General features: G+C 44.0%; 2 protein-coding genes across 6 annotated transcripts in view; both read right to left on the bottom strand.

Moving 5' to 3' along the window:
- The window catches only part of FYCO1 (FYVE and coiled-coil domain autophagy adaptor 1), a 48,298-nt gene extending 46,696 nt beyond the window's left edge, over window positions 1–1,602 (bottom strand). For 4 of the 5 annotated variants that reach the window (XM_084508341.1, XM_084508343.1, XM_084508345.1 and 1 more), the window contains exon 1: window positions 1,499–1,602. The gene's annotated coding sequence lies outside the window, so the exon portion shown is untranslated. Of the gene's footprint in view, window positions 1–895; window positions 1,024–1,498 lie in introns of those variants that run through there. The other variant, XM_084508342.1, reaches the window with a different exon arrangement.
- Window positions 1,603–7,496: 5,894 nt separating this feature from the next.
- Window positions 7,497–10,147, bottom strand: XCR1 (X-C motif chemokine receptor 1). The gene has a single exon (XM_084508351.1). The coding sequence runs from the start codon at window positions 10,053–10,055 to the stop codon at window positions 9,039–9,041; it is 1,017 nt and encodes a 338-aa protein (XP_084364477.1). The 5' UTR covers window positions 10,056–10,147; the 3' UTR covers window positions 7,497–9,038.
- Window positions 10,148–13,081: the final 2,934 nt, after the last annotated feature.

Below are 13,081 nucleotides of genomic sequence, written 5' to 3'. Positions count from 1 at the left end.
GTTCTTCCCCACTGACGGAGCCTTAGCAGACCTGGCCTTCAGGACATGAGGACATAAATTCCCCTTCCTTTTCTGTAACCGTCCAGCAGCGGGGAGAGGAACTGCAGATATAATACACCCTTTCACTATTGTCAGCTGGTGCACAAAAGAGGCTCCTGTACACAAGAAAATAGGCTCCGTAACTAATTGACTGGCTCTTCAGAAGTACCCAAACCACCCACGTTCACACAAAAGGCTGGCAAATGTACATACACTACAGCAAGAAGAAAAGCAAAACCAGCTCGCACTTGTTTTTCACCGTAGGTGGCTTCGGTGCAACTTTCTAACAGCAGTGCAGCCTTCTGTACACAAATGTTTGGAAACATGACCAGGAACATCTGGAACATTGAAATTTAAGCACTCCCAGGAGGACCCCTGGAGGACTTTAAGAAACTGCCTCGTACACAATGTGTGGAAAACCAAAACCACACCACCACAGGGCAGTTTTGTCTCCTCTGCTGCACCTCCAGCACTGAAAACAGAAACACCAGCAGCGCGCACGTCGCCATGTTGCTGACAAGCCCACGCCGTGCCCTGCGCGTTTAATCACAGTAAACACCCGCTCTCACTCTTCAGAAGCAGAAAGATAAAAGGCCTGGGAGTCCTCCTCCTCCTGTTTACACTCGAGAAGCAGCTCGGTGCAAAGGGAGAGGCCGAACCCTGAGCATGACCCCACTCCACACGCCAAACCAGCCTTTGCGCTGGCGAAACTCAGCAGGCAGCTCGGCACGGGGACACCCCACAGGACAAGCAACCAGGACCCCAAATTCCTCCACAAGCAGCTGAAGGGGTCTGCCAGCCTCTAGGCTGGGGCACAGACCCCATACAGAGCGACCGAGGACCGCGGGACGTCTACCTGAGGAGCCCACCATTTCATGCGAGCCTTCCCCAAAGCCCACCGCTCGTTGCATGTGGCGGGGCACGACGTGTGCCGGAGGGGTGCTCTGGAGACAAGAGCCAGCAAAACTAAACACCCTCCCTGTCACCCGCCAGAGATTTGCCGACACAAGGGCAATAGGGATTAGGGCGGGGGGGTGGGGGAAATATGTGTCTCTGTCAGCACTCTGGCAGCGAGAGCAGTTTGCCTCTCGGGGAGCAGCAATGAAGGACAAGGGGGGACCGTGTGGGTTTGTTCGGGGTGCGGGGAAAAGCTCCGTGTTTATGGTGGCAGACAGCCACCATACCTCGAAGGGGGACAGCGAGGACACGGACAGCACCCGCAGCACCCGTGCCTGCACGCTCAGCCCCCCATGCCCGTGTGCGGGCACAGCCGCCCCCCGAGCCCACCCCGCCGCCCCCAGCCCCGGCAGCCACCGAGGCGCCGCATCGCGGCTCCTCCCCTCGGTGCCGGGCCTCCTGCGGCAACAAGTGGGCGCCGCCGGAGTTTCCTTCCCCGTCCCCGTCCCCGTCCCTGTCCCTGTCCCCGCAGCCGCCGCTGCCTCTTCCCCGCCGCCGGTACCTGCGCGGCGGCCGCCATGTCGCGGCCGGGCCGCCCCGCGGCCAGGCTCCGGCCCCGCTCGCCGCCGCCTACAAGTCCCGTGAGGCTGCGGCGGCACCGGGACGGGGCCTGGCCGGAGAGGAGGAGGAGGAGGAGGAGGAGGAGGGGAAGGAGGAGAAGGAGGAGGAGGAGGAGGCTCGGGAGAGGCCGACAGTGTGAAAATGGAGGGGTTTAGAGTGTGTCCCGGGGGGGTTGTCGGCGCTGTCCGCAGCGGCTGCAGGCTGCGGGTGGTGTCTGGTACTGTCAGGCAAAGTCGCCTGTCAATAAGTGTAATTTGTACAAAGTACTCACTGTCACTTTTACTACAGATCAGTATTTTTGTTTGTTTGTGCATGCAGTTTGTCTGAGTCCGTACCAGTTCATCGTGGTCTTTGCACGGACAGCTGAAGTGGATCTGAAAGTCGTGCTCGATAAAGCCAGCAAGCAGCAGATTTCCCCTTTCTGGCCCTGCTGAGGACACAAAAACACTTCCCACAGCTGTAAGGTGTAGGAGGCCTCGTAACGTAAGAGAATGGGAGAACACGGGTGTGAAACTGGAACCTAAGATCACTTCCTAACATGGTGCTTCCACACCTCATCGCCCAGCATAAGCTTCTCCTTCCACAACCAGACCATTGCTAGTCTTCTTTTTGTTGTTGTTGTTGTTCTAACTTGTACCCTTCACTAACCCTTGATTCTCTGAAAAGTTTCTTTCGCAGTGTCTGAAGCTGGCTACAGTGTTTTTGTATTTGAAAGGTACTGGAAAATAAGTTCTTTTCCTTTTTTTTTTTTTTAATTATTATTATTTTTTTCATTATCATCTTGATAAATAAACGACATTAAATAAAACTTGTGATCAAACAGTTTGTCATCAATTCTTGCCACAGCACTTGTGATTATATTAATGTCATAAACTTTAGCTTTGGCAGCCATACGATCAAAGCATCCTATTTTCAAGACTGTAAGGAAATAAATGGTGGATGTAGTCACTGACATGCCTCCATTCTTCTCATTTTTTTCATCCTCAACCTAAGGATGACTAAGTGACCTTGAAGTTTTGGTGAATAGCCTTCACCTAAAGTATGATTTTGAAAAGCTTGAAAACATTTTAACGTCCTCAGAAATGCAGGTTATGGGGCTAAGCATGTTTTGGGCACATGACTCATGAAATGCAATGGGATGTCTTACATTGCTCTGAAGCAACATTCAGGCTGACTTCTCAGCATGCTTTGCCGTGTCATGCAGTACACAACCAGGAGCATCTATTGAAAACAAATGTTTGTTTTCCATTGATCAACAGGCAACTGGGTCTTCCAAAAGTAACCTCAGAATTATTTGTTGCAAATAACAATTAATCAGATCCCAGATAATTTCAGTGCAGTGGAAGTTTTACATATTTTCAAAAAATCTGTGTGTAGTTTAATTTCGCACATATAAAGAAGTAGAATGGATTACCCCTGCTTTTTAATTATGTAGTGGCAAGCTACTTGGAGAAGTATTTAATTATTAACATTACTTACTGAATTACGATCTGTTTATACAGACAGCAGTGTCTACGGAGAAAAGCACCCTGTTTCCAAAAAAGTCCATGGCTGACCAACACTTCCTTAGGATTTTCTGCATATTCTAATTTCTTAGCAACAAACAAGTTTCAAGGTTTTTGCTTTTTGCTTTTCCCCAGAAAAATGAATGTATTTTCTGCTCAATTTATGTAGTTTATTTTTATTTTGAGAAAATCTATAGATTAACTTCTTTATAAACTATGATGAGCTGGATGGGAATTATTGTCAATTTTACTATCCCAGGAAAGGTCATGTCAGTCACAGCAGCAAATGGAAAACCTTTGTTGGGAAATATCTTTTGACTAGTTGTTGGAATGCTATGAAAGTAATTGTAAATATATTCCATAAAGGTACATAACTCAGTAATTAAGGATCATGAAGCAATCATGCTGTATCCTTTAGGTTCTGTTCTATATGGCTGAAACGTAGGCCAAAATAACTATATAAAGGCTAAAATCAACTGCTGACATTGAAAGTGGAGCTTAGATCTAATGCTAGCTGCAATTGTTTTACACAGAGTGATTCTGCAAACACAGTTTGAGCATGATTTTTTATTTTTGTTTTTGGTGGCACTAGAAGCCATTTCTGTACACGATTTGCAAATAAATGTAGCTGCCTTTGGTTTTAATGATGCATAAATTTGCATAAAGGTGCTCTTTTTATGTGGGAAGAGTTTCCTCTATTGAGGCAAGCCAATTCACACTGTCTAGCTCATCATAAAGTCAAATTACACACTGTCATCAATCATGTCATGCTGACAGCAGTTTGGTGCCTTGTTGGCTAGAGGAGATCTTTATTAAACCCTGTTAACTAACTGGGCTCCATCAGACAACCAGAAAAAATGTTTCCTGTGGCTATTATATTCTGCAAATACTTCATAGTGGTCTCTGAGTAGATGTCTGCAGAATGCATCTGTCCATTTTTCTGAGATTACTGTTGTATGTACTACATGTCCATATTATTTTTAAATTATTAATTGATATGTAATAACTGGGGAGGGTTTTGCTTCCACTAGGCACTTGAGGTATTTCATGAGGGTAACAAGTTCCCAGCTTCCCTGGTCACCCTCAGCGGATTAACATACCATTGTAACTAGACTGAACAACACGCTGCTGTTCATCATCAGAGACTTTCTGTGGCTGCAGGGAGAAAGCTTTGGAAGCTCTTTTTTGCATTTGTTTGCATTTTGCTTTGCATTCCGTTTTGAATAGGTGGACAAAGAGAAAATGATTATAAATAGGTGTCAAGATAGGAGCCGGCAAAATAAAAACAGCAGAGCTCTGGAAAACCTCTGCAAGCAAATTTGGCATTTTGGACAAGGTGGCTGAGGGACTTGGAAGAATACTCTGCTTACGTATATCAGTTGAGCTTCTGAGCCTGCCACCTGGCACATTGGAATTAGGAGCTATCGCTGCTCAGAACTGGCTGCATTTCACCCCCGTGTAAATAAAGTGAGGTACCAAGATTTTGAATTGATTTAGTGCTGGCTCAGCTGAATCAGCAATGGTACAGAAGAGCCAGGACACAGACTTTGGACTGTGCACTTTAAATGACCTAGAGTCTTCTGCCCACGTTCAGATATGTGGCCCATGGATAAAGAGCATACTAAGGCTTTGGACATTAAGAGCTGGTTAAGATGTCTGGAAGGATGCAGCCATCAAGAAGCAGAACTTAATCTCAGAAAACAGCATTATTTGGAGGACAAAAACAAAAGTATTTTGGATTTGATATCTCAAAAGTTCCTCAACATGGAGTGAGTACTCCACTCCCAGAACTCCTCTGTCATTTTTAGTTCTTTGCTTCATTCCAGCAGGGTCTCCAGTCTTAAACTGCTCTTCTGATTTCAAAACAAATATACAGATATTCTCTGGACATTTATAGAGCCTAAAGCTCCTGTCTAAAAATGCCCATGATCTGTCAGAAGGGGCTGGTTTCCTTTCAGACCTCTCCCTTTCATACAGTACCTATCGAACCTTTGCAGTAAAGCGTACTGGTCCTATATGCAGCAGGGATTTCTTGTTTATATGCCCATGAATGAATCTTTCCAGCCACTTCCTTACCTACATACAAAAGCAAAATAAAACCTCTAAGTAGCGTTATTTATTTATTTATTCATTTTTAACAGGCATAATCTCAGCTAGGAGATCAGTCACTTCCATGACATATTCATTGCACAGGTCGGTGGAGGCTTTGGACAACAAAACCTAACTTTTCAGTTTTGAGTTTTGTATTCAGTTACCCAGAAAATGCTGTTGTTCAGGTTGAATCCTACTCAAAAACGAATTTGCAGTAACTTTTGCTTGGTTTAATATTTCTCCAGCAGCAAATTATAAGACCATAGAGTAGTTTAGGTGTGAAGGGACCTCTTGAGGTCTCTATTCCATCTTCTTGCTCAAAGCAGATGTAATGAAATGATGGTGCTCAAGGCTGTGTCCAGTCAATTCTTGAATACCTCCAAGGACAGTGATCCCACCACCTTTCTGAGTCTCTGTTACAGTGTTTGACTACAGCTGTAAAGAAAAAAAATGCCTTTAGCTAACTGGAATATGCTAGGTACCAGTTTAAATCTGTTGCTTTTCAATCCCATTGTCATGAAGCTTTGTTATAAAGCAATCCCATTGTTATCTCCAAGAAGAATCTGGCTCCATCTTCTCTGTATCCTCCAGTCAGGAAGCTGCAGACATCGTGTGCTGTTCCCTGAGTCTTCTCTTCCTAAGGCCAGATGAACTCAGCTCCCTCAGCCTCTCCCTGTCCATCACATGCTGCAACCCCCAAGTGGCTTGGTGGCCTCCCCCAGACTGCCTCCAATATGTCTAAGACCTGGTGTTCCACCCCTTTTCAGATTAATTAAGAAATGAATAATCATCTTGTTTGCAAAACTCGAATAGTTTTCTGTGTGGCTAGCTTTACCAGGTTCTATAGTCTTTCACCACTAACAATCCTACGTGAGGAAGGTGAAATGCAGAGAAAAACTGCTAGTGGCAGTCCCTTCCCATGCGTAATTGCTGTGAGATGACTTCAGTGTTCATTGTGTTTTTAACGTGGTTAGGATTCTTTATGTGAATACATGGGCCTGTGGCTCACTAAAATTTGGTCTGCTTAGGAGTGGGTGAGTTCATCTCAAGAACAGCTCTGTGCTGGTACGTGAAATACTGGTGGTTACATTCCTCTTTTATGGTGATGCAAAACTAGTCTCCATAGGTCATCTTTACTGGTACTTCTTATGGTCTGTTCTCGTTTTGACTGACAGCAAGCTTACACTAATTTCCTTTCTAATTTTTGTACTTACTTTAGTTTTGCTTCCTGAAGAACACACAGGCGTCTGATTGGTATAGAAAGCATTAGTCAATCTTCTCTCCATTTAACACAGGGCCTTCCCCTTTCGACACTGGATGAGCAAGAGCATTTCAAACTGCTGAGTAACCATAAGAAAAAGACAAAATAGAATTTTATTGGTGATTTTAATAGCACTGTTGGTGCTCTCAAAATACTGAGTTATAGAAGGAGGCATCTTTGTTCCTGATCAAAATATCCCCAGAAATAAGCAGCTCATGCCAAGCTTTGTCCAGCACATTGCACCCATTTATGAGCCTGGTGTCTGACCCTCGATCAGAGGTAAAATTGTCATTGATTTTTAGTGGGAGCAGGATGATTTTAAAAATGTGTAGATTTTAAGATTTATAATTTTATTTAAGGATGTACATTAGACTTGGAAAGGATTGGTTCAGTTACCTGCCCTACCCCTTACCAGTGAGGATTTTCCCCTGCTGGCAGATTATTGACAGATAATAATCCCACAGCTTCATGAAACTGGGGGCTCTGATGGTTTATGGCAGTGATGCTCAGTTTTGTGTGGGCCTTACCCCTGTGCTCCAGGAGATGGTGGAGTGAATTCTCTTGGAAGCCAAACAGCTGTGAACAAATAATGTTTGTGGCTAATACTGTTTAACATCTCCTTCAGCAACCTTAATGACAGGACAGGGTGCTCTTTCAGCAAGACCTAATTGCTCTTTTCCACTATGCAATGGGGGCCGTAGAGAAAAGAGATCCAGACTCTTAGAGGAGTGCATTTAATGGGCAAGAGGGAGCAGCACCAGGTTACAGCAAAGGAAATTTTGTTCATGTAAAACGAAAAAAATCCACCATGAAAATGGTTAAGCACTGGAACAGGGGACCCAGAGTAGTTTTATGCAATCTGTTCTTGGAGGTTTTCAGAGTTTGAACAGACAAGGCCCTGAGCAGCCTCATCTAACAGGGACAACAGCATGCTGTGAGCAGGGTGGGGGAGTGGCTGACCTCCAGAAGTCTCTTGCAAGCTAAATGAATCTATGAAAATACACAATTTTTCAATTGAAAATACCTCAACTTTAATAGGTAGTTACTAAAGGCAGAGAACAAAGGTAACAGCGTAATATTCTGTTGAATTTCAGACTGTTTATTAGTACCACTTCATTATAGCAGGAGAGGAACTCTCCACATGCTGAGTTACTTGGGCAGCAGTAGGCAGCAGTACAATTGGATAATATTCAGCATTCCCTTTACATATTCAGATATACTGTAACAAAATATGCTCAAGCTACAAACGTTTAAATAACTTGTTAAAAACTGAGCAGAGTAGGACTGTTTACATCTCTTGTGCTTCAGTTATAATTCTTGACTTTTTTAGATAAGTATGAAAAGTACTGACAATAAAAAAATGAGGTTAGTGTAGCTCTAGGACAATGAGTTGAATGACAGTTTGTTGAAATGATGTAAGTGCATGAGACCTTCTTCCACTCACTGCTGCAGCATTTCCCCCTCATAGAGTTTTGCTGGTATCCACGAAGTACTCCAGGTTTACAAACGCAGAAGAAAAATGCGGAATCCTCTGTCCTTCAGTAGGCTGTCTCTTCAAAGTTGAAGATACTGAGTTCCAGTGCAAAGTCTTTTGAAGTGCGTAAAAGCAATCATATTCATTTCAAATGTTTCTTATCCCTTATCAGAAAGCAAGAGCCAAAGTCTGGTCTCCACTCCGACCAGATGAATGGCAACTTCCACCCTTCCGTGGTTTGTCTGAACACAAGTGAGTTCCCTATGAGATTAATGAATAGCCTTATTTTTACTTTTTAAGTTTTAGGCAATTATGGTAGTATTGGGATAGTATTGACCTGTTCAGAGAGGCACATCTGATGATAAGGGACAAGATATGATCAATTTGTTCTGGCAGCTAAACTGAAGCACAAATCAGAAACTGTGGGCAAACCCTAAGAAGACTATTTGGTTGTGTCATGTATGTTTGCCCCATTTACTTTTCCCTAGGCATTTTTCCTTCCAGATAGTTCTGATACAGGATATCATAGTACAGGCATTCCTGAGTTTCTGCTTTTTGTAAACTATACGAAAGCTGAGAAGAATCTCTTGTCGGCTAAGATGGCTGCCAAAAAAGCTGAATTGTTACTTAGAACCATTGTCAAACTACTGGTTGGTGAAATCTTTACACTAAGCTAGTTTTATATACATTTGCTTATCAATAGGTAAAATAACATTTACACACAGAGAGAACCAGTGAGCTCAGCAATGACAAACACTGGGAAGCATTAAAAGCCATAGAAATCCTTACATGTCCATTGCTATAATAAGTATTTTAAGGTAGGCAAGAAAGCAATGCGCACTACCATTCATGTTAAGACCTGATGTTTAACTCCCAAAGGAAAAAGCAAACTTTTTTTTTTTTTTTTTTTAAAGAAAAATGTAAATAAGAGAAAATCTGTCTCACAGTGCAAAAAAAGCATAAAGGTAAGACTTACAGACCAGTGAAATCACTTCTCCATCCCACCACAAATACATTTTTGTTTTCCATGTTTGCAATGAGTAAATTTATGTCACTTTCTCAAGGAAGTGACTTTAAGAATTAGGGATCATCCACGGCTTTTAAAATCTTAAAGTTTATCCAGGATAAGTGCTACTAGTTAGGTGTCCCTTCAGTAGATGGATGCATCTTCATAGTGAAATTTGCCTTGAGAACAGATCCGGGGGCTGGAAACTTGACTGTTGCCGCAAGGTAAGCACTGGCTGCATAGACGTATCAAATGTCTCTTGAATTTGACTCCAACAAATACATAAAGCACAGGGTTGAGGCAGCAGTGTGAGAAAGCAATTTTACGGCTGATGTGAAAGGCAAGGTTGGTGTCTTTTTGATACTGACAGCTAGGCGATGGAAAAGTTATCAGAAAACTGAGGATGTTGTAAGGTGCCCAGCTCAGGAAGAAAGCCATCACGATAATAAGGATGAGTTTCACAGTTCTGTGCTTTCTGCGAGATCTTGTTCCTAGCAGAATTATCAGTATCCTCAAGTAACAGAATATAATAACCCCAAAGGAAAACAGGAAGAGCACATTTCTCTGATAAACATCCACCTTTTTCATTTGCCAATCATTGTAATCACAGGTCTTGTACCCATCCACGTTTTCGTGCACTGTGGTGTGCATCACCTCAGGAACCACAATTAAAATGCTGCAAGTCCAAACAACCAAGCTCACCACAGAACCACAGCATTGTGTCGGGGATCTCAAAGTGGAAAGAGGGTTCACAACGGACAAGTACCGTAGAATAGTCATGAGAGTCAAAAAGAAGACACCACTGTAGTAGCCAATGGAGAAAATGGCATTCATTGCTTTGCAGAGGAACTCACCAAAAATCCACCCAAAGGACTGGTCCACTACCCAGAAAGGCAGCATGCAGGAGAATATCAAGTCAGAGACACAGAGATTCATGATGAAGATGTTTGTTAAAGACACAAGGTTTTCATATTTGAATAGGATCCATAACACCAGAGTATTTCCCAGCAGGCTAAGAAAAAATGCCAGACTGTAGATAACAGTAGTGAGATGGGTATAAAACACAAAATAGTTACCCATTTCGCAGACATTGCTTTCATTAATGGGATATCCGTATGAGTAATTGTTATCTGAATAAGCTGGATACTGTTCTTCATCCATTTGGCTGTGCAAACCTCACACTGTTCTCCAGCAGCTACTTCAAAGAATCACAGGAATGAAAGTAATATATTTGAGAAAAGCAACACACTAACATAACACCCACTCTGGATGCTTCTGTTTTAAAGAAGAAAAGAAGCAGTGAAACTATCTTATTTGTCCTAGTCTGGGGAGAGAAAGGAATCATTTCCCCTTATGAATAGAGACTGAACAGGTAGATACTAAAGATTTGCCCTCAAAGCTGCATCAAGATCTTAAATAATTAAGAAGTCAGAAACTAAGATGTTTCTAAATCAATCTGGTCAGTGACAACTGCTAATTGTTAAACCTTTATTATGTGAATGTTGATGGCATAGTTTTTTAATATAAGTATCTCAGGTGCCAAGACTTTCAAATCTGCTACTGTTTTTTAGGTTGTCTGAAGGGTTTTAAATTTCTAAACACTTGACCACGTATGTGATTTTTGTTACTGAGATTCAATGCTGGAGAAACAAAAAGCCATGGAGTTCCAGTACCAACAAAGGCAAGAGCTAAGAACAGGAAAAGCTTCCTTCAGAGTTTTGTCTAGGGATTGGTTGGTATCTAAAAACCTGCACGCTCCGGTGGCAGCGCCCCTGAAATGGGCACTCAGAGCATCGCTGTGGCCTGTTGGTTCTCAGGGGTGTCATAGGAACAAAGCTCACACCACAGGCATTTCTCAGGGCTTTACCTGCCTGCCTGTTTGCTGGTAGGAATGTAACCCCAAGTGTGATGTCTGAAATGGGCCAAACAGCATCAAAAGTTAGTGGGACTCGGAAGATGACATATAGCCTGGTGAACATTCAAGAGTAACATAGTCACAGTGGCCTTGTTTCTTTACACATTGGGCTAAACATATGTATATAGAAAATAAATATTAGTGCCAACCAACGTTTCAAAGTCTAAATTAACATTATCCCAGATGAAGGCTTGCCTGCAGCACTGTCTTTCAATCCTGATTTGACTGAAGCCAGTGACAGACCTGCCACTGACACGAAGGAAACTCAGGCCAAAATTTTTTTGGTAACATTTTAATTTTGGGGTTAGCGAAAGCATTATCCACCTGCTACAGCCAGGAAAAGATACTCGTTGGAGTACCTGCTGTTGGAGGACAGAAAAATTTTTGTCTATGCCAGGGAAGAGAAGCAGGGAGCGCTGCTGGCTCCTAGCAGTTGATGCCATCCATGCTCTCAGGTGGCTCTGGTCAGCAAGAGCTTGGCACAGGCAGCACCAGGGACCACTGGGATGTGGCCACCCGGTTTTGAGGTTTTGGAGGTGAGGGACGTGGGGTGTTTAGTACCAGGTGGCCCCTGAGACAACGAGTGGCCCTGGCACGTTTATCACCAGAGCCACCGACCTAGCAGGGGCCTGAGCCTGTGGCCCTTAGGCTGTGCCGTGCCGCCATCTTCAGGCAGGACGGCAAACACCGCCCGAGGCTCTCATCAGGTTGATCCTTCTCTTCAGCAGTACATGGTCCTGACCATCGTTGTGCCCTGTTTTAGCCCAGGCTGGAGGTCTGGCTCCTCCCTGTGGACTGTCCTAAGGGAGCAGAGAGGCCTCTTTGCAAAGAGGAAGAGGTCCTCTGTGAGCAGTGGTGTTCTGCTCCTCACACCCCTGCTGAAGGGCAGACTGTGCTCAGAGACTGGGTCCCCACCGCCCGTCCTCCTGCTCACTGTCACAAGCTGAGCATCACTTACAAGGCACAGACGGCTGCTTTGCAAAGGTGTTTTGAGACTGTGTCAGATAAAGTGCTAATTTAAGAAAAGGATATGAACCGTTCGGTGTGCTGTCTCAGATCTGGTGATAAGAGGTGGTAATTTTTTTTCTCCAGTCTGAACAGACTGTGTTCATCCTCTGCGACACCACTGATCCTGAGCATGCAGGCACACAAGTATTTGAGACAGAAAACCCTTCCAGAAAATCCAGCTGCTTCCATCTCCAAATCTCCACCCACCCGGGCACCTCGCACAGCGGACTCAAAATGCTTTGTCTTGCACTCTGGGAGGAGACAGAGACACGGTTACGTGGGGCCAACTCAGAAAATTCATTGCCTTTCCTCTCTGGTCTTCTGCCAGGCACTTCCAGAGAAAGAAAAATACTTCTGAGAACTAGCTGTTTCTCAGTTGCTTTGTAATGCTGCAAGGAGAGCTCTTGGTGGGTGCCCTGATTCACAGCGTAAATTCATTTGTCTGCCTGGGCTTTCTTGCTCAGTGAGGTTGGAGCCACGTTCTCCAGTGGTGCTGCTGCCATTGTGATAAATCTGGACAGTGGGAATTTGAGCAGGCAGAAGACGACACTCCATCCTCAAATGGGCAAGCCTGTGAGCTGCCAATGCACTGGTGCAAAGCTGCACGGCCAGGCAAAGCCCCTGCACCCAGGAGCTCACCACCATGTCCTCCAAGGCCCACAGGCTGCCTGGCATGCTGTGCCATCACACTGTGCTCATGGCACAGGTGAGACCCAAGTGAGTCTGAGGATGTGCTTTGATATTATGTTTGTACCAGCTGGGAAGCTCTGCCAGGCTGGTGATGGGATTGAGTGCCTTACAGGAACCAGAGGCACTTGTATCTTTTCCTTCTAGCTTCAGATTTGAAATAACACCTCTGCAAGCAAACCTGTATTTTTTTTTCTGTATTGCATTTGATCTCGTTCCTTCTTCTCTGTGAATAGGAATTCATTAAGATACATGGTTTCTCAGTTAAGACATGCAAAGCAGATAAAAACTTGAGGTGATTAAATCAACAGGTTAAGACCATGCTAGCATCACACAGGAAATGCAAATCACAGAGCTGTTTTTGGTGTATATATAATAGTACAACTGAGAGCAGAAGTTGGCTGGAGGGTGGAAATTACCTTAATTTCTGTTGTCAGGACAAGTAGGAACAGAATAAAAACACATCCTACATTTCAAAATAATCCATGCCCCTGTGAGGAGCATTCAGCAAGGCATTCAATGTTTTTTTTCCCTCTTGGCCAGAAAATGTTGTTTTACCAGAAGCTATAATTTTCAG

This window comes from Aythya ferina (assembly GCF_964211825.1).
Source record: "Aythya ferina genome assembly, chromosome: 2".
Classification (NCBI taxonomy): domain Eukaryota; kingdom Metazoa; phylum Chordata; class Aves; order Anseriformes; family Anatidae; genus Aythya; species Aythya ferina.
The sequence above is the reverse complement of the archived record's forward strand: the minus strand, read 5'-3'. Positions and strand labels throughout refer to the sequence as shown.

What these genes read in the sequence shown, in the direction of transcription:
- XCR1 (XM_084508351.1), bottom strand. Translation starts at nt 10,055, where the DNA reads ATGGATGAAGAACAGTATCCAGCTTATTCAGATAACAATTACTCATAC.